A 27,170-nucleotide genomic window follows, 5' to 3' on the forward strand; every position below is an offset into this window, starting at 1 on the left:
ATGACGAAATGAGTGAAAAGGAAGGAAGTCATTAACAAAAAAACTCAAGCCTTTTTCCCCAGACTGCAAAAATTGAAATAACTTTTTTCCACAATTCACAGAACCCATTCGGAACCTTTTTGTCTACGTCACTGCTCTCCAACTTCCCAAATATTTTCAGGAGCAATCTAACAATTGAAGAAAAACTGAAAGTCTACCAAAAAAAACTGAAAGTCTACCAAGATATACCAAGTTTCAATTTATTCCAAAGTCATGATTACAACAGAACGCATGGTCATGTGTATATCAAAATCGTTGCCATGGGGGTTATTGTAAGATACGTGATTCCTATAACAAAAGAAAAGAAAAAAGAAGAAAAATAAGAAAACAATTAGAGTATCTTAGTTGGTTTAAGAGTCAATTGTGATCACTTCACGACCACTGCCACCGATGAAGAGGACACGTGGCAAGTCTTCGGTGAGGACGTCCAAGTAGGTCTGAAAACGTTTCAGTCAAACAAGATGAAACAAAATATTAGATACCATATAAGAATTGTTGAAAGCAAGTCGGTTTCTTGGTGGAGATGGGAGATTCAATAGAATGAGTTGAGAGTCTGGGGAGTTTTCACGGATCACACGGTTCAATCGGACCGAAGTGTTCATTTTATGGATGTTCAGCTTCATTGCCCCTTCCATATCCTCATTCGGAGTTCCAGATCGGTAGAAGTCATCGAAAAGGCTTCTGAAGTTATGCTATCAACAATTTAGTTTACGAATTTCAAACTAACTCGGTAAATGAAGTCTCGGCTGACTCATCCAAATTAATGGAAGTGTGTGGCTGTGGAGTGAAGCTTCTAGTTGAATCGCTATGTCTCATTTGGATTGGACGGTGTTTCCCATTGTCTTCCATGTATCCGTCATTCAAATATCCACTTTTGCTTCTTCTCATTTCCTCACGCTCTTTTTGTTTTCTTTCCACCTCAGCTGCCTTCTCAACCACTTCATCCGAAACCTCCATATCCAGAAGATCGACAATCTAAAATCAAAATTCAGTTACATTTTTTGTGATTTTATTGCTTACAAAGAGTTCTGCGTCAATTCGTAACATGTAGATGTACTTCTGAAGTCCTGCTTTCATATCCTCCGATTTAGTAGAATCTTGCTCACTGACAGCGAAAATACGAAGAGTACATCCTTTCCAGACTTTGTGTTGACGGAGAAGATACGCAATCAACATCAGAATTCCTCCATCTTGAACAATCCACCAAATGTCAATAAAACCTGTGAGTCTTTCCGAGTATTCAGGGAAGTCGGTGATTCCTTTGGTAACAATAAGACAGTTATCATTGGCAGCTCCGTGGATGATTTCCTCAGCAAACAAAACCAACTCATCCGCATTTTTATCGTTTGGCCAGTTGACAAGAATCGTGTTTGGTCTTAATCCTCCAATACCAATAGACTGATACAGCCCAGAAATGGTTCCATTGATTTGATGGTTGTTGTAGAACATGGTTTTCGCAAACCCACGAAGGCGAACACTTGTCATATCCTTCACTAGAGTGGTCTTCACATCTCTCGCTCTATTTTTATCCTTTTGAGAATCGACAGTTCCTTTCAGAAAAGCACAAGCAATAGCCAATCCACGTCCGGCCTTCAGTTGAGCTCCCAGGTTGAGCATTGAGACTGCTCTTCTGTCAATCATTTCTTTCGACCATTGACTTGTCAGAAGAATCAGAACTTGAGGTCTCCAATTTTTAGGATGCGGATCTTTATCTTCCACTTTTAGAAGACTGTACTGAGCAGTAGACAGAGCCAAACCTCTCATTCCGTCTCCCCATTCTTTCTTGGCTCTGAGAAATTGCTCATTTTTCAAACGATTATGGACAATATCAATATATACAACAACGTATTGTTCAGTTGATTTTCAGCAATTTTTAACAAATTTCAAGAGTCTGGAGCTCTAGTGTCAAGCTTCCGATCACTTTGAAAAATTTAGAGGATGTAAAACAGACCTAGATTGAAAACTTTGCATGTACTTTGAAAACCTTTTTTTGAAAATTCCTACTTTTTCAGCTATTACAATTTTTGGCCTGTTTTGTACTGAAAACGTGTCTTTGAGAAACCGGCAAATAGCTGAAATACTAGGAATTTTCAAGCAATTATATGAATTCAAAGTTTCCAATCTAGGTCTGTTTTCCAACTTCTAAATTTTTCAAAGTGAACAGAAACTTCATAGCCAACCTCAAGACTCTTTAAAATGGCCAAAATACCTGAAAATTGACTGAAAAATATATTTTTGTATATCTTATCGATCGGCACTGTATGTCACTTACCCTTTCCACTCGACGTATTTATAGATGACTGCAGTAGCTGTACAGGCAATACAAGCAAGCGGAACGCTCGATGCGAACATGATGAAGAAGCAAAGCGCAGCTCCGAGTAGAGAAAGGGACCTGAAATATAAGTTTTTCCATTTGAAAAGTAAATTAGATCTACCAGTGAAAGTATTTGAATCTTGGTCTCCAATTTGGTGATTTCAGAATCGAATGGAGGACGGCGATTAAATTAACAAAGGCATAACACATAAGGAAGAAGAAATCCAAAACTTCAGCAATTTTATCCACTGCACCAAGAAGTATTCCACATTCAGCAATGATAACAGTGAGGACCAGTCCAAGAAATGGCTCATTGTTCTTTGTAACTCTTGCGAATGGAGCGAGAATCGGGATCACATCATCCTTGGCGATTGATTGCAAGAGACGCGGCGCACCTGAATCAAACTAGATGTATCGGATATAACCATCGAGCGAATGGTCATGGGATTAGTTTCACTTTCCGCTCTCAGACTAACACAATAAAAAAAGGATGCTTACTGCAAAGACACTGAAGCGCTGCTCCAAAAGTGGAAAGGAATGCTCCAACGGTGACGACGGCGGGATGTGGCCAAGAAAGAGCAGCGACTACCATTGTATTTCCAATTGATCTTCCGAATTTATCTCTCAAAACACTTCTATTGATGGATCCACCGAAGAGAATTGCAAGAGCATAATAGATGGCAGAAGTGGTCAATGTTGCAGCGATTGTTCCAACAGGGATACTTCTTTGAGGATCTCGGAGATCTCCACTCATATTGGTTCCTGTGAAGATTCCAGTTACAGCTGGGAAGTAGATGGCCATGAGCATGAAGAAAGTGGACGATTCGTCTTGTACAACTTCTGCGGTCTCTTTTCCTCTCACTCCTGGTACCACTTCTGTTTTTTCCATGTATTCTGGCCACATATTATCGTTCAAAGTTTTCATATTGAATCCAGGGAACGCCATCTGACATGTCATTTTCTTTGAAGTGTAATGAGTACAGAAAACATCGTCTTCGGCTGAAGCCTCGTCGTTGTTCACATTTGCACAGAAGACACTTTCCAGACTGAAAATGATATGGTTGGATTTGGAATTTGAACGGAATCTTACTAAAGAGATTTGTCACAGAGATTGCAGAAATCCAAAGTTTCATTCGACCAACTCGTCTGATTCTTATGCAATGGATGAGTGATGATTGAGGACTGCAGAAGATGATTGTCAATTGCACACACTCTAAAACACTTTTGGTTGTTAAGAATATATAATCCAAATGGATATACTTCATTCCTTCCATCGTAATCTGCTTCTCAATTCCACCTCCGAAGCAAGCCATGATTGCCAAGACTACACACATCAGCGAAACTGGAGCCAACAGTTGGACAAACTTCACGCCCATAGCCACAATGAGAGCTTGAATCAAAAGAAAGACGGTTCCGTAAAGACGAAGATTGTTGTAAAGCGATCCAAACATTTCCGTGTCATGAAGTGCATCAGCTCCTCCAATTGCCATTTCAGGCCACAAGTACATTAGAATTACTTCAACTCCTCCCACAATGTACATGGAAGCTGCTACTGTATTGGCCAAATAGAACAAGATTCCGACTGCAGATCCGAATTCTGCACCCAAATTTCTGCTGATGATGAAATACGCTCCTCCAGATTCAACGACTCCATTTGTGGCAACAGCGGATAATGAAATTGAGGTCAATAGAGTCTGAAAAACATGATTGATTTACAGTATAAGATATACAAAAACGTATTTTCAGGTATTTTGAAAACTCCTTGACATCTAAAAAATAGGAAATCTATAAATTTGGAAGTTTGATAACTTTCCGAACAAATCGGAGTTCCGCAAATTCAGATATTCTAAAATCACGAGAAGTTTGGAATTTCTGAAAATCAAAGAAAATTCTGAAACCTGGAAATTTTAGACTTTCGAAACTTCAGAAAATTAGAGATTAGGAATTCTAAGAATTTCAAAACTTCAGTTTTTCAGCTGTTTGCCGATTTTCAAATGACACCTCTTTCTGGTTACTTTTTTACTGAAAACGTGAAAATACAGATGTCTCTGAGAAATCGGCAAATAGCTTAAAAACTAGAAATTGTCAAGAAATTACATGAATAAAATGTTTTTAATTAGGCTATTTTTAACCTTCCAAAATTTTCAAGGTGATCGGAAACTTTACAATCGAGATTCAGACTCATGAAAATTGTCAAAATGACCTAAAATTAACAAAAAGATACGTTTTTCAATGTTTTTGCATATTTTTTAGGCTGGTACTGCATGTACAGAATTTCGAGAACATTATTTTTGGCCAAGATGACCAACTGAAAAAAAAACGTTCTTATGCATCTTAGTGACCGGTATGGACAGTGTCATCTGAAATTTGCTTACAGAAAGGCAACAAATGGCAAGAAGGGCCATCGTCCACGCGACTCCGGCCATCCCAACGACCCAGAAAAGACGGATAAACATAGTGACACCAAGAATATGTTGAATGGTGGGTAAGTATACTCCAAGCATCACACCTAAGTTTGCCTGAAAACTTTTCGATTATTTTTCAACTTATTCTTCGTAAGCCAACTCACTTTCACATGCTCAGAAGTTGCTCTTTCTTTGGGTCCAGGTGTCGTATAACCCGAAATGAAAGAGGCTTGTGTCCCGATGCCCTCATCCTCTTTGTACAATGCCAGATGGCCGAGACTTGTCGTGAATTTTCGATTACCTTTGTAATCCGCCGGGGTGCCATCCTCCCCGACCGTTTCCATTCGCCCTGAAATTCAAGAAATTAAAAAAAAGTTATATTTCAACACTCGAATGTAAAGAACTGACCTCCTCCCTTTCCCATAGCTTGGAGGCCTTCTGTATTAATCTGTGTCACCGTACTGAAACGGCGCCTGGAAGAGAAAGGGATAAGAAAGAATTTCAGATAAATAAAAAACCTATGACATATAATCTACTCACCAGTTGTCATGTAGGTGCAAAATGAGAATCTAAAGTCAGAAAGTATGAAGTGACCTATGCCACTCTGCGTCTCCTGTGACGTGGCAATTCAGAACTCATCGAATCGACTCGAAATTGATAATTGCCTTTGCAAGAGAGGAATCTCTCGCCAACGCATTGTACTTGCATTACGGTGATTTATCAAAAAATGGTTGGCGGCTGCCATCCCCTCATAACTTTTTCTCTATTTCTTTTAGTTCGATATACTTTCTATTGGTAATTCGGGATCCGCAAAAAAACAACTAATAAATCACCGAGTTTTTAATGAAGAACCAAATGAGTTTCTCATCAAAAATTGTGTTGAGATGATTGATTGAAATATGTGATGGTGTCAAAATTAGAGAAGATAATTATCACATGATATGCCTGATTTTTTTGGATGATGGGGCGGGGGGGTTGGGCAGTTTTTGGGTTCTATTTATTATGAGAAAAGGTTGACAAATTGGTTAAAGTCATTCTGATGTAAAACATACCGTATTTTCTCTAATAAATGCCGAGCCAAACTGTCATCTTTAAGCTTAATTATCTCGATTCCTGTGAAAGTTATCAAAAAATAGTCAACTGATAAATTATTTATCATAATATCAAAATTTTTTATCAGTTAACAATTTTTGATAACTTTTACAGGCATCGAAATAATTGAGCTCAAAGTTGACTGTTTGAGTAGGCTTATATTATTTGAAATACTGTAACTGCGCATCCAGTTCTTAAATCTGGGATCTCTGGACTCGGAAAGCAGTTAAAAGAAACGCCCAGATTCTCAATTTTTCAATTAGCACTGTTGAAACCAATGCGACAGTACCCAGAAATACAGATTTGAGAACTTTGGAAGCGGCACAAGCTTTCATTTCTTTTGAAAATTCTCAATATCAAAACACAAACGGTAGCTAATTCCAAAAAAATTCGGAAATATTACGAACGGAATTCGAAATTTTGAATTTCGTTCCGAGCATGCCTCTCCAAATCTCACACTGATTTGAAAATCACGAATCACTAAATTTTGAAACGAAACAGAAGTTACCGTAAAACCTGTGTTAGAAAACCCGCCCATTGTTCTAAAGTATCTCCGGGTCCATCCCTTACATAGGCTCTTCAATTAGAGGGGATTCCTTCTATTTTTCCGGTCATTTTTTGTTCCGGAAAATTTTCAGTGGAGTTCTCTCTCAAAATCCATGAAAATCTGTCAATTTCCTCAAAATTGAGCAAGTTTTCGAACAAAAAATAGTTTTTCAACAAATTTCTGTGAATATGTGGTATTTCCGAAATATTTTTCACTGAAAACGTACTGAAATTTTTAATATCAAACAACACATATTGAAAGGAGCCCTTCTATTACAGGGGACCACTCTTTTAATTATATCAACTAACCTCAAGTTAACAGCAATATACAATCAGCATTTTCAATAATCATTATTCTCAAAAAAAAAGAAACACTATGCATACTTTTTTTTCATTCCATTGTTCTATTTATTAATTACTGTCCCCATCAAACCGGTGAGTAGAATAAGCAATTATAACAACAAAACATACTAACCTTGCATTCGACATGACTGTCCGACGTAGATCCTGAAAATATTTTCTTTGTGCTGAAAAACGAGATTTTGGTTTCAGAAAAACCACACAATGAATGTTTTTTGATTGAAATATGAATAGGCGGGTTTTTCTGGGTCTATTGATATGCAAAATCATTTGAAGTTGATAACAAAAGAAACAAGGTTTGATTTTGAATTTTTCCAAAAACTTTTCAAAAGAAAAAAATGATCAAATCGGTTTTTTCGAATGAACTGAATGGGATTTGATACCGAACTATTCGATTTTGTTTTCGTCCCCTGTTTTGTTTCTGGATCAATCGTTTTTATCCTCATTCCACACAAAAAAACTAGATGCAATATAACAAAAAGTAACTGTTCTTTTTTTCAGAACTTTTTTTGGTTCAGTGGAAGCACAAACAAAAAAAACATGAAGATATATCCAGTTACTGACCGTTTTTTGGGTACATGACGGTAAATGGGCGCATGTTTTTTATTCGAATATCGAGTTAAAATTTGATGGGCGCAGAGACAACGGAAAAAGGGATTACCAAACAAAAAGTTTGATGGAAAGGGAAAGGATACAACATCTGTTTTGTTCATCTGGTGAAAGTTTGCCGTTTGGAACTTATTATCGTAAAACCTGTAATAGAAGGGCCTCACTCTGTCAGGTTTGAGCTAATTTCTCTTGGTTCCTGTCAACTATATCGAAAATGTGTCAACCGATAAAATGTTTGTAATATTTTGATACGACAACTTTTAAATATCTTTGACAGGAACTAAATTGAACCAAAGTTAAAGGTAAGGAGCCTTTTACAGGTTTTACGGTATAGCCTTGTTAAGAATTGGTTTGCAAGATATGTGAACACAAAATTATGAAAGAAATCGGGAAACGGGTAGTGAAGTGCACTAATTAGCTCCCCCCAAAATTTGAAACACTTTTCAGTGAAATTCCAGATTTTCTTCCGGTGGCTACAAAGCTCCAGATTTTCCAATTTGTAAGATTTCGAATTTCATTACAGAAAAAAAATTGGAAAAAAAGTTCTGCAACATAAAAAAAATTTCCAGAATTCGTGAAATGCAAACGATCTGCAAAAGGTAGGAACTATGAAATGCTGCAAATGTTTTCGAATTTTTTTCGTTAGAATTCGAGTTTCTGATCTATAAATTTGAATACCGGAAAACCTGTAATAGAAGAGCCCCCGAACTTCTAACTTTGGGCCTTTTTCTCAGTTCCTGTCAAAGATATCAGAAAATTGTCAATTGATAAAATGTTTCCTATATTATGATAAGCGGAATTTATCAGCTGACGACTTTGTAATATCTTTGACAGGAACGGAGAAAAATCAGCTCAAAGTTAGAAGTTGAGGGGCAATTCTATTACAGGTTTTAAGGTAACAGTATTCATAATTTCATAATTTTCAAGTTCTTGTTTTTGAGAGTTTTTCCTTATTTTTGAATTTCAAAAATCTCACGGAAGTTGTTTTTTCTCGAAAACATCATCCTTTATCTCATCTGATATACTCGGTGTTTTCAAGTTTTATCCGGTTCATTATCTGACCAATTTTTGATCAATGACCCCATCCACCAATTATTCTTCTATTTCAAGGTTTGAGATCTTTTTTTAAAGTGGGCGGATCATAAGATTACTTCACGGTGACTGACTACTAAGTTTTCGTTGAAGCATTTCAGAAGTTTTCACTACGTGAGGAAGTTCGAGTGTTCAAAGAAGTCTTCTGAGAATTCTGAGAATTTCTAGGTGATTACCAAAGGGCGCGGGAATTGTTTTTGTTCACGACATTCTGAGAATCCGTCAGGCTCTTTTCAAAAAAAATTTCCACTTCTTCTCGATATTCTCAATTCCCGATGGATGAACGATCTAACTATTCAAACCGTTTCGTACCTTATGTCAATGCATATTTCCAATTTTATCTTCTAGCTGGACTCACGTTTCAGTTCATCCTTCTCTATTTAATTCGAATGAAGTCACCAGCTAGTTTAGATCAATTGAAATATTTTCTTTATAACACATCATGTGTTCAAATTTTAGAAATTCTGTGTGGCTATTTCACACAACACAGGTATATTCTTTGGTGGAATTTTCAAAAAATCAAGAAGATTTGAAGATCTCTTCCAAACAGTACTACATTCGCTGTACTTGCAAACGGACCGTGTCGTTATTTTGGTCCAGCTGTATGTTTTAGCGGATATCATATTTTCTTGGTAGGTTATAGTCTGTGATATTACATTTCCAGTTTTTCCAAAAAAAAAATGTTCTTCAGGGAGTCACTTTCTGTGTAGCATTGTCCATATCTAATACAGTAGTCTACAGATTTCTAATATTGAGGAGAAGGGATATCACCAAAAGGCATCTCATTTACATTATCATATTTTCCTATATCCCTGGAATAGTCACAATGGTGAGAAAGCCTTCAAGAACATAGTATCCATTAATTATTCCAGATAATTCCCTTCACAGATAATTGGGATTTCCCTGTGGCAACTAACCAGACATATTCAGAACATCCCACTTATAATCTATCCTATTATGTCCCATTCTCGGGTTTTGCAAACATCAACAGCTCCCAATTTTTAGCAGCCACTGCTGTTCTAGCTATTGGAGCCTATGGGATTCCCATGTGCTCATTTCTTCTGACACGAAGCATTTTGAAGCTAATTCGAGCACATAGTAATTTGCCGACTCGCACCAAAGCACAGGCCAAGACACTAGTTCATGTGAGTTTAAAAAAAAGAAATTATTTTTGAAAGAAACATCTAGAACGGGCATGAAAAGATGACGAAACATCCACTAAAATGTGTGAATCGTTTCAAAAAATTCACATGTTTTCATGAAAGTTTCCAGGGACTAGCTTGTCAAATTCTGATTCCTCTTCTATGCTACATCCCAATATTTTCGGTTTACTCGTATTCTCAACTTAATGGAAAAGAGAATCTTGCTTCTGAACATCTTCTGATGATTCTAACATGTCTTCCTGCTCTTATTGACCCATTTATCTCATTCTACTTCGTAGTTCCCTACAGAAATGCTCTTCTTCGAGTAATTATTAATCGAAAAGAAGATGAAAAGACGAGTACAATGGCAATGCCATCTACAGTATCCATTCGACAAATTTCTGTCAATGTAATGTCATAATTATTTAATAAAGATCTTTTATGAACAAATAACGTTTAACAAAGATAACTCACCTGGAAACCTCCCATGGTTCCGGATCAAATCGACCAAACGGTGCGAATAATTCGTCGATAAATGTACAATTTTTCAAGCGTGGCACATACACAGCCCAACAGATAGACACATAAAAGGCGCGATTCGAAACGATTATCCAGCCGACCGGCGGATTTCGGTAATTTCTGACATATTCATATAATAGTATACAAGAATTGAGGGACACACAGAGAGAGACAGTGACAAGATCCACATGACAGCGAACACAACAAATTTGTCCGTTTTTTACTACTTTACAAAAGTCACAAAACATGTACTCTTGTGAAACGCTAATCGAGAAATAAAAAGACAGAACATTAAACAGTTTTCAGGCTCGCCTTCAACTCTGATTCGAATTGAAGGTTCCGCGTCACTTCGAAACCACTCATTTTAAAACCGTGGGAATACAGGCGAACGGATAAACTTCGGACTACAAGAACAATTTTAGGGCTTTAAAATATATTTTTGGACAAATTCTGAAATCCGAAAATAAAACATTTGATCTGTCCAAAAAATCGTTTTTTAATGAATTTTAGAGTTTCTGAATGTGCTCTATGGGAAAATGCATATTTGAATCCCCTTCAAATTGTTCTTGTAGTCAGGAATTTATCCATTCGCCTGTATAACCACGGTTTAGAAATGACTAGTTTTGAAGCGTCGCAGTTTCGAAGTGACACCGATGATAAAAATAAAATATTCCAATAACTCGTTTAAATAAAATGAAATTTTCAAAAGAAAAGAAACACAGTAGACTGTTGTTTTTACTTTCTGTGTTTGAGTTTGTGCTTGTAGCTTTTTCTGTTTGTATTCCAGTAGCCTGTCAGACAACCTCTGAAATTCGAAAAACTGTCTTTTGGAGGCCTTCAATTCGTTTCATTTTGGTTTTCTTGTAGGAAGATATTCAGTTTCCGGCCTGCAAAATAAGTCATCAGAGCATGCATAAAATTGTGCAAAAAAGAAGATGAGGAAATATTTGTAAAATGCAAAGAAAAAGTAGCATGTTACATTGATGGATGGTTTTTAAAAATTTACTGGAAATTCATTTATATGGATGGGGGACATTAAGAAAAAATAATTGTCTCGAAAATCCGTTCACAAAAAATTCTGCATTTGCCCTTTGATGATTTGAACTTGTGGAACCACAGTTGAGGGCAACTGAAATTCAAAAATTGTGGTGCGCGTTCTTCAAAAATCCTTGAGTTTCGAATGTCAGTCAATTTCGTTAACTATAATTGAAAGTTTTTGTGTCTTTCAAAGATATCTCCTCGTTGTCAGGAAATTCTGAGGTTTGAACCATCTTTTTTCTGAAGAAAAATTTGAACCATCTATGAGTTACCCAGAGAATTTGGGACTTAGGTATTTGGGAGTTAGTTAAAAGCAAGATATCTGCATCGACTGACTAATTGTTTGATGATTATGATCAACAATTTTTTGTGATATTATGATCAACAATTTATCAGTGGACAACTCTTCTATATTTTTGACAGGGACCGAGATAAATTGGCTCAAAGTTAAAGCCCCCTCCTATTACAGGTTTTATGGTATATGAAGTTGTGAATTGTAGTTTTTCTCCTTCTCATATCTAACAATTATGTCGAGGATAGACCGGGAACAGGCCGACCATGAAAGCTATGCTCAAGACAGACACCCCTAATTGCTCTTGTTGCTCGTTGAAAATCACCTGAGCTCTCTAGGGATCCGTTGTCCGACGTCTTCAACATTTCCATCATTATCATCGTCTAGAAAAGTACTTCTCAACTGACCGCTCAGCCTGCTCACTGATCAAATTTTGGTTTTTTTTTCAAAACACTTATATTTACGACTACTACTATATCCACCCCCACTATAAGGTATTCTCTGATACACTGCTCATTTTGACTCTACGTGATTAGCTCCACCTATTCATTCGAGTGTGAAGAAGTGTGAGAATAGCATTTGACTTATTAGAGTCTTCGAAAGAAATTGAAACTATAACCTATATACTAAAGGAAAGAAACCCCTCCAAAGGCTATAATGTCCGATTCGAACCGCTTCGTTATCTACTTCGATATTTATTATTACTTCTACTTTTTTATTGGTATCCTTGCCCAAATAGTTCTCCTTATTCTAATCAAAAAGAAAAGTCCACCGAGCCTCGACAGTTTTCGATACTTTCTAATAAATACATGGATTGTACAGTTTTCCGTTCTTTTCCTGACCTTCTTCCACCAGATAAGGTAAAATTTCATACTAAACATCATGTTTTATCCATCTTCTTTCAATTCTAGATGTCTTCCGAATTCCACCACCTACGCAGTCCTTCCACGTGGACCATGTAGACTATTAGGACCGAATGCTTGTTTTGCCGGTTATCACATATCACTTGCAGTGTCTATGGGAGTTGCGTTATCTATTGCCAATACTGTACTATTTCGATATCTGCTTCTGAGATTCCATGGATTCGGGAAAAATCACTATCTCACTATGATCGCACTTTGTTATATTCCAACTGTTTTCTTAGCGGTTCGTTCGTACTTTGCAGTATCGAACCAACCCAGTTTCTTTTTTCAGATTGTCCCATTTTTGGATAAATGGGATTTTCAAAAAGCGCGATCGTTTACCTACAAAGCACACTCCACATATGACTTCTCAATCTATGAACCATTTCCTGGGTTCTCTAACATTCAATCAATTCCATTTCTCACTGCAACTGGTGTAGTTGCCATCGGAGCATACGTGATTCCATTCGGCTCTTTCTTTATAATATTTTCAATTTCATCTCTAATCAAAAGGCATACAAGTATGTCAGACAGAACAAAGGAAGTTGCCAAGATGATGGTTAAAGTATGTTTGCACTTTCTTGTCCCAAATGAAAAACATTATCATTCCAGGGTCTGGCATTTCAAACTGTTTTGCCCTTCTTATCCTACACACCGATTGTTTCCTTCTACCTTTATTCCCAATTCACTGGAGAAGAGATGCTCCTGACTGAACACTTCCTGATGCTTTGCTCTGGATTTCCTGCTCTATGTGATCCATTCATTTCGTGTTACTGTATTCTTCCGTATCGTCAAGCCATCATCAAATACATTTCAAGAAAAACAAGACGGGGATCTGGAAGTAGTCGGTCAAAAGTGTCTACAATAGACGCACGCTCTGTTAACCTTCATTTATTTTGACATCTTCTTTCTATTTTTAGAAAAATGAAGTACATTTGTGTTTCTAAGAAACTACTAGAGCGTTTTCTGATTTAAGCAAAAGTTTATTTTAACAACTACATAGAAGCTTTCCTAGATATTTTGTCAGAATTCTCATTATATCCGACGTCAGATGGTACGATTCCAGAAGAATCTAAACATTGAACATCTGATCCTAAATTCAAAGTTCAGAGAAACTAAGCAAGATCAGTGAACGATTGCACAGCTTTCCCATGAGAAATAAAAAAAACACAAATTCGGCATTTCTGGGTCACATTTCCTTGTGGAATGAGTCAACATAGAAGGTCACCATGGTGTGCTTGAATGCGAACTTGTCCAGGGAACCAATTGGGAATCCTTCAATTGGGAATAGAGTTCTATGGAAGCTAGAAAAGTTCTCAACTGACCTCTCTATGTGCTCCCTGATCAAGAAAAGATCACCAATTCTAATGCAGCTAGTTTAGTTCCGTCGACAATGGAATTCATTCCAGGGCATTCAAGAAGCTTGAACTCTGCAGATCTATCTGTTTTCAACGATCAATTGACTGTGAGAGCCGACGTAATATGTATCGGCAACACGGGTCCCTTTTTCCGAACATATCAGCAACAAGAGCCACGTATTCTTGTCATTCAGCCAACATCTTGGCTCGTTCCATTTCTAATTGGTGAATCATGGCCACACTACAAAAAACAGAAAATATCTGAACACACGGATGCTTGTCTGTAGAAGCAGATCTGAATGGTTTTAACTCGAAAAAAATCGAATAGAATCTTGAGTAATTTCAGCAACTACTGTGTAGTTTTACTTTTAAAAGTTAATATATTGTGTGGTCGATTTAAAATTGTATATTTTGTTAAAGGAGGACAAGAGATTTTTAAAAATTTTTTGAAGTCAAGGGACGCATTCTGCCGTCACGGTGTACAGCATTTAAAACGTGAAAAAAATAGGGGTGTGTCTCGGAGGGAATTTCACCAGAATAAGGTTTCACATCCTCATCTTCGTACTTGAATGTTTCATGGATCAACGTAATTCTTGAAAAGCCCTGAGAAAATAACACAAAAGCAGACGAAAACCAAAAAATAAATTTTACAATTAAACCAGGTCGAGTATTCTGCAGTTCGTCCACTGTTTTATACGTGTAGTGTTATCATACTTCATTTATTGAAGCACGAGGGGAATTAGACAAGTGGTCGCAATACATTGTGACCAGTTCTATTGATAGTTGACATTACACGATAAAAACTAAAAATTCTATGAAATGCCTTTTTTTTTTCAAGCAAAGACTTCATGAAATAGTCCCACTGCTGCTCTCCATGATCTTTTAGCCGCTTTTTCATTGTATCCGACTCCTGGAGCATTAAACTATCTGCTTCTGGCTCAGTGAAGGCATGCATTGCTTTCGCGTGAGAGACGAATACAAAATCCGCCTGACGAGTTCTCATTTCCTCATGGAATCCATCGACCTGATCTTTGGCAATATGGAAATCCGCATCTCCGTGATGAACTTGTACAGCTGTCGCATTGATTGGGTCAAGTGGCAAATCCGGAATTGGTTTCAATGTTCCATGGAAAGACACAACTGCCTTCAAAGGAGCATTGTATCTAGCCAAATCGAGAACACAAAGTCCTCCAAAACAGTATCCCATTGCTGCCACCTTCGATTGATCAACTTCGGAGAACGTCTTCAAACTTTCCAAAGCAGCAAACAGTCTCGATTTGAGTTTCTCAACACGATTCGAAACAAGTGGGCCCATTGTCGCAAACGCCTCTGCTCTCTCCGTTGGTCTCACTCCTTTTCCGTAAACATCAGCGACAAAGGCAAAGTAGCCAAACTGAATTGTTTTGATACTGATCATTTGAAATTCGTATCAACTTACTTCTGCCAATTGATTCCCTCTCTCTTTCTCGAATTCAGTGATTCCTCGGAAGGCTGGAAACACCAAAACGGCTGGGACTGCTGAGTTTTTGGCATTTCTAAAAGAAAAATGTGTGGAAAATTTTGGCTTCAGTGAACTCACTCTGGGATGTAGACAACTCCCTCAAAATGGTTTCCATCCGCATCTTGATAATCGATAAGTTTTGAAGTAACGGTCATCTCGAAAGGAAGAAATAGTAGAGTGAACTATCAGTGACTGTTAATATACACATTTTGATGTTTGTTGATGTCTGCGTATCTTCTCATATTCATCATAACTCACAGGTCACACTCCTTTCTCTACTTCTCTTCTTTTTCTCTAAATTGGTCAATAAAACACATTATCGAAATAGTTCTTGCATCAAACCAGACTTGCAACGGACCGGGCCGGCCCTTTTCATAAATTTAAAGGTTTCTGAGTTTCCGAATTTTCAAATTTCAAATTTTCGAATTAACGAATTAGGACTTTAGAGGAATTTCGAAATTTCTGAGTTTCCGAATGTCCGAATTTTAAAATTTTTGAGTTACATACTAAAGCCGAAAAAAAATTTGAGTTATGACCTAGAAAAATTAGGTCATGACCTAGAAAAATTGGGTCATGACCTAGAAAAAATTGGCTCATGACCTGGGAAAATTCAGGTCATGACCTAGAAAAAATTGGGTCATGACCTAGAAAAAATTGGGTCATGACCTAAAAAAAACTGAGTTATGGCCTAGAAAAACTTGGGTCATGACCTAGAAAAATTGGGTCATGACCTGGGAAAATTCAGGTCATGACCTGGGAAAATTGGGTCATGACCTGGGAAAATTGGGTCATGACCTAGAAAAAATTGGATCATGACCTAGGAAAAATTGGGTTATGGCCTAGGAAAAATTGGGTCATGACCTAGAAAAATTGAGTCATGACCTAGAAAAAGCTAGGTCGTGACCTATTCTGCTTAATATTTGAAAACAACGTTTATACCGTTTCCATTATTTCTATTTCTTGTTTCACGTTCAGTTTCCATGAACTCTCCTCCATTTTTCGAAATGCCTTTTCAGTTCCAAGAAAAAAAAGAAAAAAATGAGTTGAACACTTTGAACTCAATTATCTCGATTGCGACTGTTTATAAACGAAAATTTCGAAAACAATGTTTATTTTATGTTAAAATCGAAAGAAAAATCGAATTTACGTAAAGCAAATCAATCAACTAAATTAAAATGCTTCTTTGAGCAACGAAAGTGTAGCACTCCACGAACGCTTTGCAGCTTTTTCGTTGTATTTTACTCCAGGAAGGCCAAAAGAATCAGCTTCTGAAAAACAAAATTTTCTTAAATGTCATATTTTCTTATTCTCACCTGGCTCAGTGAATCCGTGTTCCGCGAATGCATGACTAGAAAAAACAAAATCAGCCTTTCGAGCTCTCATCTCCTCATGGAATTCGTCCACTTGCTCCTTTGGAATATGAGAATCCGCATCTCCATGATGCGCCTGAATAGCTGTTCCAATGATCGGATCAAGAGGAACGCCTGGTAGTGGTTTGAGGGTTCCATGGAAGGATACAACCGCCTTGAGGCCAATGTTGTATCTGGCGAGATCTAAAACACAAAGTCCTCCGAAACAGAATCCAATAGCTCCAATCTTCTGAATATCGATGCATTGAACGGTCTTAATTGCATCAACTGCTGCAAGAATCACCGGCTTCAGCTTCTCAATTCTCTCTGAAACCAATGGTTTAACAATTCCAAAACACTCCATCTTATCCGTGGGACGAATTCCTTTTCCGAATGGATCAGCAGCCAAAGCAATGTATCCTTCCTAGAATACCTTATTATTTTTTAATCCAGTTTCAACTGTATCACCTGCGCAAGAGCTTTCCCTTTCCCTTTCTCGAATTCAGTGATTCCGCGGAATGCCGAGTAAACTACGACACCTGGAAGCTTCCTCATTCCAGTTGTTCTGAAAAAAAGCTCAGATTTTAGATTTTTTGGAACAAATGTTTACAATAACTGCAGGGCAATAAACAATCACAACAATATCTTTAGTTACCTTGCATTCGTACAAGAGGAAAAACAATCTAGGCCAGACTCTACTTTCCTAAAAATATCCGAATTCCTCTAAAAGAAAAAATGGCAAACCTCGGAACATAGAGATCTCCTTCGTAGACTTTTCCATTCGAATCCTGATACTGTAGAAGACTATGAGAGACCGACATCTTCTAGAAGACACACCAACGAAACAACCAATCCTTTTCGGGGACCTTTTTATACAATGCACTTGCTTTTTGTTTGCTTCTCTCCGACTCTTTATCTCTCTTAGGAGCACAAATTAAGGTCACAAAATTTTGTGACTAACTTCATCAAAGTTTCGAAAACAGTCGTACGAGACGGTTGGATCACAATTATTACGGTATTTTGGATAAAGAAAATGTGTGAGATATAGTCACAAAATATAACTGATATAGGAAAGGGGGTTTTTTTTAATCGTCGATTTTTTTTCGAAAATCCAGAAAAGTCTGTGACAATTAGACAGATCTCATTACTTAAATTATAAAAAGTGTACACTATGTTGAATTTTGATGAAAAAAAACAGAGATGTAGGAATCTCAATGATTTTACATTCATTATGATTTTTATTCATTTATCATTAATTTATTCATGTTCACGTGAAAAATATTTATTTAGATCATCAAATATAAAAAATAGAAGATATTTAAAAAACACAGAAAGGAAGGCACTTCTTTTCTGTGTAGAAAAGAATAGACACGTAAAAAGACAGAAAAGAATCAACTTCCTTTCTGTGCTTTTTCTGTGTGGAGAAAAATAATTCAAATTATTCCTGATAACTACGTGAACTTTAACCATACTGAGTTAAAGCTTCTTTGAACGTGGAGTTGAAACAAAAACTCGAGAAGGTGAATTTGAGTGGTGAGCTGAAGTGATGGCGGATTTGAAAATTGGCGACATCCACTGTGAGTACTTGATACGAACCTGTTCAGGATCTCATTTTAGCTGCTGGATTACTTTTCAGAATCATAAATTGATAAATAACTCTGAGAATGCACTTTACCGGAACCGAACTTTGGTCCTCCAGCATTAAAAAGAATCGAGCATTGAACAGGTTCGTATCAAGTACTCACAGTGGATGTCGCCAATTTTCAAATCCGCCATCACTTCAGCTCACCACTCAAATTCACCTTCTCGAGTTTTTGTTTCAACTCCACGTTCAAAGAAGCTTTAACTCTATATAGTTAAAGTTCACGTAGTTATCAGGAATAATTTGAATTATTTTCCCCCACACAGAAAAAGCACAGAAAGGAGGTTGATTCTTTTCTGTCTTTTTACGTGTCTATTCTTTTCTACACAGAAAAGAAGTGCCTTCCTTTCTGTGTTTTTTAAATATCTTCTATTTTTTATATTTGATGATCTAAATAAATATTTTTCACGTGAACATGAAACAGGAAAAAATTTCCTTCTAAAGTCAACTCTATTTTTGACTAAATTTGTAAGGAAAAAAACAGATCACAGTGCTTTCATTGCCTCGAATATATTCTCTGGAAAACCACGGAAAAGCTAATTTTTTACGAAAAAAATCGAAGTTTTAAAAATTTTGAAATTCCCCCTTTCCTATATTAAGAAATACACACATTGTTTCAGAAAATCTACATAAGCGCGGCGCGATTTCGTCCCCCGAACTGTCCCCCGAAATTTTTGCTGTCTCGCCTCCTTTAACCCTTGAAATTTGCCATCCAACTACGATTTTTAGAAAACAGTCGGCACTCTTCTAGAATCACGGAACGAACGAAAAATCACGGAACGAAAAAAAAAACACGGAACGAAAATTTTGGGTAATCCAAAAAATTTCTATCTTCTTCACTTTGACAAGTTTATATCCGTAATACTAACTTTGGCATCAATTTTACTTTGTCCAATACCCAAAAGTACACTAAAAAGGGTTTATCAATTTCTTAAGATACTCTAGTTAACAAGTTACATAGGACCTGTAGAACATCTGAAAATTCTGTTTAAAGCTACATCAAACAGTTATTGAGTTTGCTGACATTTTAGGGTGTTCCAGGTAAAAGAAGCATGGCGTTTCAGCCGAAGCCTGTGATTGAAGAAAGCTTCCTCAATCCAAAAATATTATAGACTTAGGCTGAATCATCGTGTTTCCTTCATGTGGTACACACAAAAAACGAGGGCAAGTTTAATAACTCTGCTCGTTGCAGCCTCTAATCTAACTCCCATATGTCCCATGATTCCCAGAACATCTGGGAAAGGTCCATGTACACTATCAACTAGTGTACCTTAAAGACTCAATATACCACATTTCGGGTGTCATTTTGGATACTGAGCAAAGAAAATGTAATGTCAAAGTTAGATCTCAGGATAGTACTTGAATGAAGGTCCTAGCAATTTTTGGATTACCCAAATTTTTCGTTCCGTGATTCTAGAAGAGTGCCAAACAGTCTACGAATTTTTCGATTCTCAAAGCGAACGACTTCTCTCTCACCCATCAATCGACATCCTTATCTATGTGAATTATTGTGTGAATTGTGTGAATTATTACCTGTATAAATGTGACGTTCGATAGAGCCTCTCTTCACATTTCCCCGAAAAATCAAAAACTTTTCGTTTTGCAATAAAATCATTATGATCATTAAACCCCTTCGTTTGGTTTCATTCGAAAAAATCATGTTTCTGGCTACTGTACTCGCTGTTCTCATCACTTTTTCCACGGCTACAATCACCCAAACACCTCCAGATGCCGCTCTTGAATGTGATATCGTTCCAGTTCAACCATGTCCAGTAACATGTGGTGGAGGATTCCAGCTGATGAGATATGAATGTGTTGAAAAGACTGAAAACTGTGGTTGTCCGTGAGTTATAATCAAGGATTAGGGGGAAATGAAGAAATAGATGTTTTCTAGAAAGAACCCAATTTATTATCAATGCAACAATCGTCCATGTCTCGGAAAGAATGCAACACTTCTCGATGTTTTCTACGATGAAGAGAACAAAGAAGCAGAAAAGGCTGGAGTCGAATTTGTGGAAGACAGTGGAGAAGCTACTCATCAATAAAGAGATCAGAGAGAACATGTTATTTTTGTGTTGACAGATGTGAATAAATTATGGAGAGAAATGTTAAACCCATAAAAGACTTTTTTGTATAAAAATAAAACATTAGAGCATTGGGGTGTGTTCCTTCGGTTCAGAATCTGAGTCTTCATCAAGGAAATCGTTGAGGCTTGGCTTTGAAGGAGACGCCAGATGAGGTGGGATCTTTGGAAGTTGACGACGTGGAATGGTTGGTGTTAGAATCGGGAACGACATTCCAGGAACGTCGGCAATCTGGAATAAAACTTTAGAATCAAGAAACTTCGGAAAATTGATTCTCGCCAGGTTGATAGTGTGATACAGTGGTCTTTGTGGGCGTGGCTTGGCCCGCTTTGCAATGAATTCGTTGATTGGAATAATCTCTGGATTCAGCCATACATAGAATATTGGGTTGAGAAGAGTGCTGACACGACTGATGATTACTGGAACCACGATGTAGTGTATTTGGTGAAAATCCGATTTCATTGGGTTGAGACAGACAACCGAGTAGGCGAAAAACGGAAGCACTGATACTAGAAGACATCCGAGACCAACTTTAGCCACGTGGTTTCTGGGCGCCCATGTGCAAACTTCTGGTTTTGGAACGCCATTCTCCAATTGGACTTCAGAAGAGTTTTGGCTGTCGACATGATCAATTATACTGTAATAAAGAGAAGAAGCAATGCAGACAGGAATCAGGAAGAAGACGAGACACGTGGCAGTCAAAAAGGCGATGTAACGAGGGCAGAGAGTCGGGATTGCTCAGATTCCGGTTCAATATTCCCCTGTCTCCAGTCGATAGAACAGAACATATCGTCATGAAAAGTACTGTACTTTCCGTATCCAGCAGTTGGCACGAAACTCCAGAAACCAACAATGATCGCTGCGAAGAAGATGATTTTGAAATAGTTCGAATGACATCTCCATTTTCCCCATTTTGGTGTAATCGTAACAATGTATCGGTCGAATGCAATCATGCAGGCCAGCAGAACTTCCACCAGGGACAACGTCATGTCAGCTGCTCCATAGAAAACACAGCTCCATTCCGAGAACGTTCCCCTAAAATTAAAACTCTTTTCTTCTTTCCATTTTGCGTCATAACTTCTATATTTCCTCTTCATATACAACGCTATTATACTTGTTTCGCCGATAATTGCTCGATAAATAACTGCAGTCTAGACAGAATGAAACTTTTTTTTTTCTGTTTTCTGACTTTTTCCCTTATGTTTTATGTCATGGTACCCTTTCCAAAAAAAGTTCAATTACTTCCGGTACCGCAATGAAACTCCTTTCCCCCCTCACATAGTGCTCTTATGAATAATTCCCCCTGAAGCCAAATGTATGAAGGAAAACCAAAAATTTTTGTTGGGCAGAAAGCAAAAAAGGAAACTGCACATCCATTCTTCTCTTTGGTCGCCCAAAAAAGTTAAAAGAAAAAGTTAAACCCTGTAGGATTACTGGGACTCACTTCTCCATCAAAAAGTTGTGGATTGGGACGATGAGTTGGGCGGACATGAGCACATCGACGACGAGAAGCCAAACGAGTGGTTGAAGACTTGCATTGTCCCTGAAAAGATACGGTGAAAAAAAAATAGAATCCCCTTTGAAATGGGCGATTGAAAGGGTGGAAGAAAGAAAAGAGAATGGAAGGAGAGGGCTCTTTTCAGAACGGGAAATTGAAAAGATTGATGGGTTACCATTTGGGGCGACGGATGTATATTAGGTTGACATGGCTGAAATGGGTTTCCGATGAACAAAACCGAAAACAAGATAAATTGTTGTTATTTTCCAGAAAAATCATCCTAGATTCGTTGGAAGTTTTGACCTATCGTAAAACCAGAAATAGAAGGCCCCCCACACTGTGAATTTCAGCTCTATTATCTCAGTTCTTAAGCAAGACATCAAAAATGTGTCAACTGAAAAAAACACTTCTGATATCATGATAAACATTTTATCAGTTGACAATTCTTTTTGTATCTTTTACAGGAAACAAGAAAAATCGGTTCAAAGTTGATAGTTAAGGGGCACTTCTACAGTACGGGTCAAAACGTAGTCCACTTTAGGGTTTTCGAAATAACTATTTTTCAAAAGCCGGTATGAAGCCAAAATTCTCACCTAACGTTTCTGAAAACGTTTGACGGATTGTGACCAAATTTCATACAAAAAAATATAAAATAATCATTTTTAGTCAATTAATTGAAAAAACAAAATTTGACATTAATTTTTCAAAAATCATAACTTTCGAAAAAAGCTTTTATTCGACATATAACAGCCAAATACTAACAAATTAAGTCTAATACTTTGTTGCAAAGCTTCGGAAGTATATGTTGAATAATTTTTCAAAAGTCATGATTTTCTGAAAAAGAGGTAAAATTTTTAATATTTTTCGAAAATTCAATTTTTCGAATTAAAAATTTTTTTAAATTATAAAATTTGGCCACAATCCGTCAAACCCTTTCAGAAACATCTGGTAAACATTTTGGATCCATACCGGCTGTCGAAAAATAGTTATGCTCGAAAACCACAAAGTGGAGTATCTTTTTACAGTATTTCCAAAAAATTGATAATTCCATATTTTTCTAAAAACACGGTCCCTCTGGTAGCCAGTTAGTCTCTGCTCAAGTACATGAAAACATGTGCGTCAAGCACATGAAAAAATATGCGAAAAACATAGAAATAGAAGATTGATTTGCGTCGGCTAGTAATACATAAATGCATAAATACCAATATCAAATTTCAGGTGAAAGTTATTTTTTGGTCGAATGAGTGGAGTCCAACCAACTTCCTACTTACCTTACTGCTTTGCCCTTCTGTTGGCGTCTGTAAAAGATCGGCACAAGAGAAACCAAATTGAGAATCAACGGCACGGCGGCTGCAAAGAAAGAAACAAAGATTCCATGAATTTTTCAGCACAACACACCACTTTGTACCCGACATTCTTTTACATTTTGAAAGTTTGTTCACACTAGAATAGAGAAAAAAAGGTTCGGTGTGCAGAATCAGGAAAAATTATTTGATTATTCTTGCGAACCATGACGTCAGATAAAAAAAAACAAGTGGACGAGGAACGGGAGTTGATGTTTTTTTTTTTTCACAAACTTGTAGAATAATTAAATGAAAAACTCAAAAAAATACTTCTGGGTTCGAAAACATTGAGATTTCGGGAAAAATTTTTCGAATTATATTATAAAAGCAGTACATGTTTGAAAGTCAAGGAATAGTATATCGTAAAATATGTAATAGAAGGGCCCCACGCTGTCAAGTTTGAGCTCAATTATCTCGGCTCCTATACAAGATATCAAAGAGGCATCAACTGATAAAATGTTTCTGATATCATGATAAACAATTTATCAGTTGACAACTTTTTAATATCTTGAACAGGAACTGACGGAAATTGGGTCAAATTTAAAAGAAAGGGGCTCTTCTAGTACGGCTCCGCAGCTCTTTTAAACCGCGACACTTCGAAACCAGTCATTTTGAAACCGTGGGTTTTTTTATTTCTCTCGAATCGAATCCCCGAGACGCACGTGTTTTGTAGTGTGCATATTTTGAAATTGTTCAGAATACGAAGCTGAAGTACTTGTTGCTATGAGATGCAGTTATAAACAGGTGGAAGCGGAGAGCAACATTTTAGATACGAAATTATTATGTTTTTCGGGTTGTCAAAAAGAGAAAGAAAACATGAAAATTAATTTATAGAGTTATGAACCCACCACAAGGAATGAAATTGTTTCATCAAAAAACCTCTAATAGACGGGCTATCAAGTTTAGGCTCAATTATCTCGGCTCCTACTAAAGACATTGAAAATGTGTAAATTGATAAAATGCTTGTGATATTATGATTAACACTTTATCAGTGGACAACTTTTTCATATCTTTAACAAGTACCAAAATAAATTGGCTCGCAGTAAAAGTTAGGGGGCTTTCTATTACAGGTTTTACGGTAATTAAACTCTAACTTGCAGAGAACTCAAAAGAGAGAAATAGTGAATTGGCTATAAATCTTGTGTTTGCAGAAATTTAGATTTCAAGATTGATGACTTGAGCTCCGTCATTCATTTTTTCCGCATTCCTTCGTTTTTCTTTTCCTTCTTCCATCCAATTTCCTTTTCTTCCCCTTTTTTTCTGCTGACATTCATCACCTACACTCATCTATTCCTCTAAACATCATCTATCAATTTAGGTTTTGGTCCTGGCTTCTGCCTTCGGAATTCTCCTTCTCTTCTCATTTATTTTGTTTGAGTGAGGAGAAGCAAAATGAGAAAGTTGAGACCAAGAGCCGAAAAGACGAAAATCGGCGGATAATGATGGATTTGAACTATTTTCGTGTGGATTTTTCTTCTTCCTTCTGTTTTTCCTCGATTTTCCTTCCCATTTTTGTTCGTGGAGGTGGAGGATTGAATCCAGAAAAAGAGTATAAAAAATTGAGAAGATTAGAAATTCGAGAGTAGATCCTGGAAGAGATGTGTGGAACATGAAAACAAGTAGGACGGAATAAATTTAGATAATCTGCTGTTGGTTTTTTTCCTCTGTTGGACACAAAAAATAGCTCTGAAGGAGGAAGGAGAAGAAAAACGGAAAATGGAATCATAACAAGAAGAAGAAAGAGAAGCAAACAAGTATAATGACCTCTTCCACTCAATTTCTTCAGCTAATTATAGAGTTGGTTGTTCTTGTGACAACTCACAGCTCTCTTAACTTCTAAAACCAAAAAGTGCTCCAATCCTTCTTCTTCAGAAACTTGACGACTTCCTTCTGGCGGCCCTTGACGACGTCATTATACATTTCCGGGCGGTCAGTAGATAAAAAAGAATGAAGAAGAAGAATGAGAAAAAAAAAACGGAATATCTTTCTACATCTCTGGATCCATAAAGTACAAACAGAATGAGTTTTCTTTTTTGGGCTTTCAAAAGAAAAAAGAAGCATCTCAGAACCTATTAGAAGATATCTGAAAGAGAGAGAGAGAGAGAGAGAGAGAGAGAGAGAGAGAGAAAGGAAGAGCTAAGAATGTTCAAAGGGCAAACCAAGAAGATTCCGGTCAAGTTTTGAATAGATGAAATCAGTGCATCAGCTGATTCTAGAAGAACCAGAATGTCTCTGACCATTAGTCTGTTATTCTGGATTTCAAATTACAGCAAACACTCCAATAGAGTGCCACTCAAACCCTCACCTTCAAGCTCATGTATCTCGGTTCCTGTGGAAGATATGAAAGTTTTGTAAACTAACAAAATGTTTATTATAATTTTTGAAACATTGTATTAGTTGGCAAAGTTTTGATATCTTTCACAGGAACCGAGATACATGAGCTCAAAGTTGACGCTTCTGGTGGCAATCCATTAGAAAGTTTACGGTAAGTGCAAAAAACTACCACGACCATGTAAAATTTCTTACCAAATACGATCAAGTTCGTGGTGAGCGTTGAGTGCTTCATCTCCTACTGATGTGCTCCAAAGACCTGGAAAACAAGAAACAGTCCGAGTATGATGAAAAACAAAACATTGAAAATTGAGAGGGAGGAAAAACTGAAAGAGAGAAAATAAACAGAAGACCGGCCCCCTTTTTCTCTCTCTCTCTTATTCCAGTTGGAACGTCGCCGCCAATTGTGCATGTTGTCAGTGAAAATGGAGAATAAGAAGGCGGATGAATAGCCGTGCTGCATTTCGAATGCGCCGAGCCTTGGCACCTAGAAGAGAGAGCGAAGAGAAGGGGGCGGAGCTTAGGAGTGTTGGAGAAGAAAAAGTAAGGGCGGAGTAGTGGAATGGAATCGGGGGAGCAACGTGGCAATCACTGAAACAAATGTCTGAAGAGGGACAAGAGTTATGAGACAGATTTGAGTGGCAGATGAAGTTGGGAAACAAGAAAAGGAGGGAGCTTTGACTACGGTATCTAAGTGAATGGGAATTCGACTTTCAGAAAGTTGAAAGTTAGAAAAAAATTCTAGAAGCATAAAATACATTATTGATGATGATTTCGTGAAGCAGAATCAATAAAATAAAGCGACAGAACTCGATGAAGAAATTCAGAAATTCAGAAATTTAGAAAATCGGAAATTCAGAAATTCAGAAATTAAAAAAAAATGCTTAAAATGGTTGGGAAGAGGGGAAGACTTGAGTTTCCGCGCAGTGAGAAACCTAGGCCGCGGCTGCGGGACGTCTTATTTGCATGGTAATTTTCCCGAATTTTCTGCTTTTATCTCGTAAAAAAAACGTAAAAAACCACTGGCGGCCGTTAAAAAAGACTTTCCGCCGCCGTGGCCTAGGTTTCTCATTTCGCGGGGACTCAAATCCTTGTTCCTATTCGCCACCTTTTTTGGCAAAATTTTCACTGTCAACGGCATTTTTTAGGGGATTTCGGATTTTTAAAGCATTTTTTCTCAATAATATTAGGGAAATACATAACCTTTTAAACATTGCAGTGCAATAAAAATTTCGGTCAGAGTCCCTCTTTAATATGTCTTCTTCCAAGAAAAGTTGTACCGTAACCTAACTATCTTCGCATTACATTCTTTACGTCATACGACATATAAAATCGTTGTCTGATATATAATTTTCCCAACTGATTTCCAGGAAAACTATTGAGACTCGCGCGAATTCTCTGAAAATAAATCGGAAACAAGAAGAAGAAGAAGTTTTTAGAGAGTAACCTGTTATTATATCGAGCGTTTTTCAGTGCTTTCTTGTCAATAAGAGAAATCTGAATAACAACAAAAAAGGGAATATTAGAAAAATGGGATTATAAAAAAAGTTGGGGTACGACGAATTCGAACGTTTTCAAATTCGAACAGACCTAAAATCGAACTGATTCAATTCAGAACAGTCCTTTTTTCGCACACGTACTAGAACAGAACGCGGACAGAATCGAACTGTTACAAGTTCGAACTGGTAAGGAGTCGAACTGTCCCGAATTGGAA

The 27,170-nt window shown here is 37.2% G+C and overlaps 6 protein-coding genes across 6 annotated transcripts; 2 read left to right on the plus strand and 4 right to left on the minus strand.

The window, feature by feature from the left end:
• Window positions 1-389: 389 nt before the first annotated feature.
• Window positions 390-5,917, minus strand: Cbr-kcc-2 (the record flags this gene model as incomplete). The annotated part of the gene is made up of 13 exons (XM_045242145.1): window positions 390-476; window positions 522-720; window positions 767-1,014; window positions 1,060-1,828; window positions 2,312-2,431; window positions 2,475-2,748; window positions 2,852-3,399; window positions 3,444-3,566; window positions 3,614-4,047; window positions 4,729-4,872; window positions 4,923-5,107; window positions 5,167-5,231; window positions 5,811-5,917. 13 exons carry the CDS (start codon window positions 5,915-5,917, stop codon window positions 390-392), a joined length of 3,303 nt encoding a protein of 1,100 aa, XP_045095045.1.
• A 2,815-nt stretch (window positions 5,918-8,732) lies between these two features.
• Window positions 8,733-13,995, plus strand: CBG13059 (the record flags this gene model as incomplete). Its single annotated transcript, XM_002630553.1, has 10 exons — window positions 8,733-8,947; window positions 8,993-9,089; window positions 9,149-9,286; window positions 9,330-9,602; window positions 9,730-10,008; window positions 12,271-12,308; window positions 12,360-12,594; window positions 12,643-12,915; window positions 12,963-13,191; window positions 13,760-13,995. 10 exons carry the CDS (start codon window positions 8,733-8,735, stop codon window positions 13,993-13,995), a joined length of 2,013 nt encoding a protein of 670 aa, XP_002630599.1.
• A 452-nt stretch (window positions 13,996-14,447) lies between these two features.
• On the minus strand, window positions 14,448-15,364 carry CBG13058 (the record flags this gene model as incomplete). Its single annotated transcript, XM_045242146.1, has 3 exons — window positions 14,448-15,101; window positions 15,147-15,243; window positions 15,288-15,364. The coding sequence occupies 3 exons, from the start codon at window positions 15,362-15,364 to the stop codon at window positions 14,448-14,450; spliced, it is 828 nt and encodes a 275-aa protein (XP_045095044.1).
• Window positions 15,365-16,379: 1,015 nt separating this feature from the next.
• Window positions 16,380-17,379, minus strand: CBG13057 (the record flags this gene model as incomplete). Its single annotated transcript, XM_002630551.1, has 4 exons — window positions 16,380-16,477; window positions 16,523-16,982; window positions 17,027-17,123; window positions 17,303-17,379. 4 exons carry the CDS (start codon window positions 17,377-17,379, stop codon window positions 16,380-16,382), a joined length of 732 nt encoding a protein of 243 aa, XP_002630597.1.
• A 2,437-nt stretch (window positions 17,380-19,816) lies between these two features.
• Window positions 19,817-20,230, plus strand: CBG13056 (the record flags this gene model as incomplete). Its single annotated transcript, XM_002630550.1, has 2 exons — window positions 19,817-20,043; window positions 20,095-20,230. Coding segments are annotated over 2 exons (363 nt in total), but the record flags the coding sequence as incomplete, so codon positions are not given.
• A 117-nt stretch (window positions 20,231-20,347) lies between these two features.
• Cbr-sro-1 lies at window positions 20,348-23,197 on the minus strand (the record flags this gene model as incomplete). Its single annotated transcript, XM_045242147.1, has 6 exons — window positions 20,348-20,515; window positions 20,564-21,021; window positions 21,090-21,319; window positions 21,729-21,827; window positions 23,054-23,132; window positions 23,191-23,197. 6 exons carry the CDS (start codon window positions 23,195-23,197, stop codon window positions 20,348-20,350), a joined length of 1,041 nt encoding a protein of 346 aa, XP_045095043.1.
• Between the last annotated feature and the right edge of the window lie 3,973 nt (window positions 23,198-27,170).

Source organism: Caenorhabditis briggsae (genome assembly GCF_000004555.2).
Source record: "Caenorhabditis briggsae complete genome, chrII, whole genome shotgun sequence".
NCBI classification, from domain to species: domain Eukaryota; kingdom Metazoa; phylum Nematoda; class Chromadorea; order Rhabditida; family Rhabditidae; genus Caenorhabditis; species Caenorhabditis briggsae.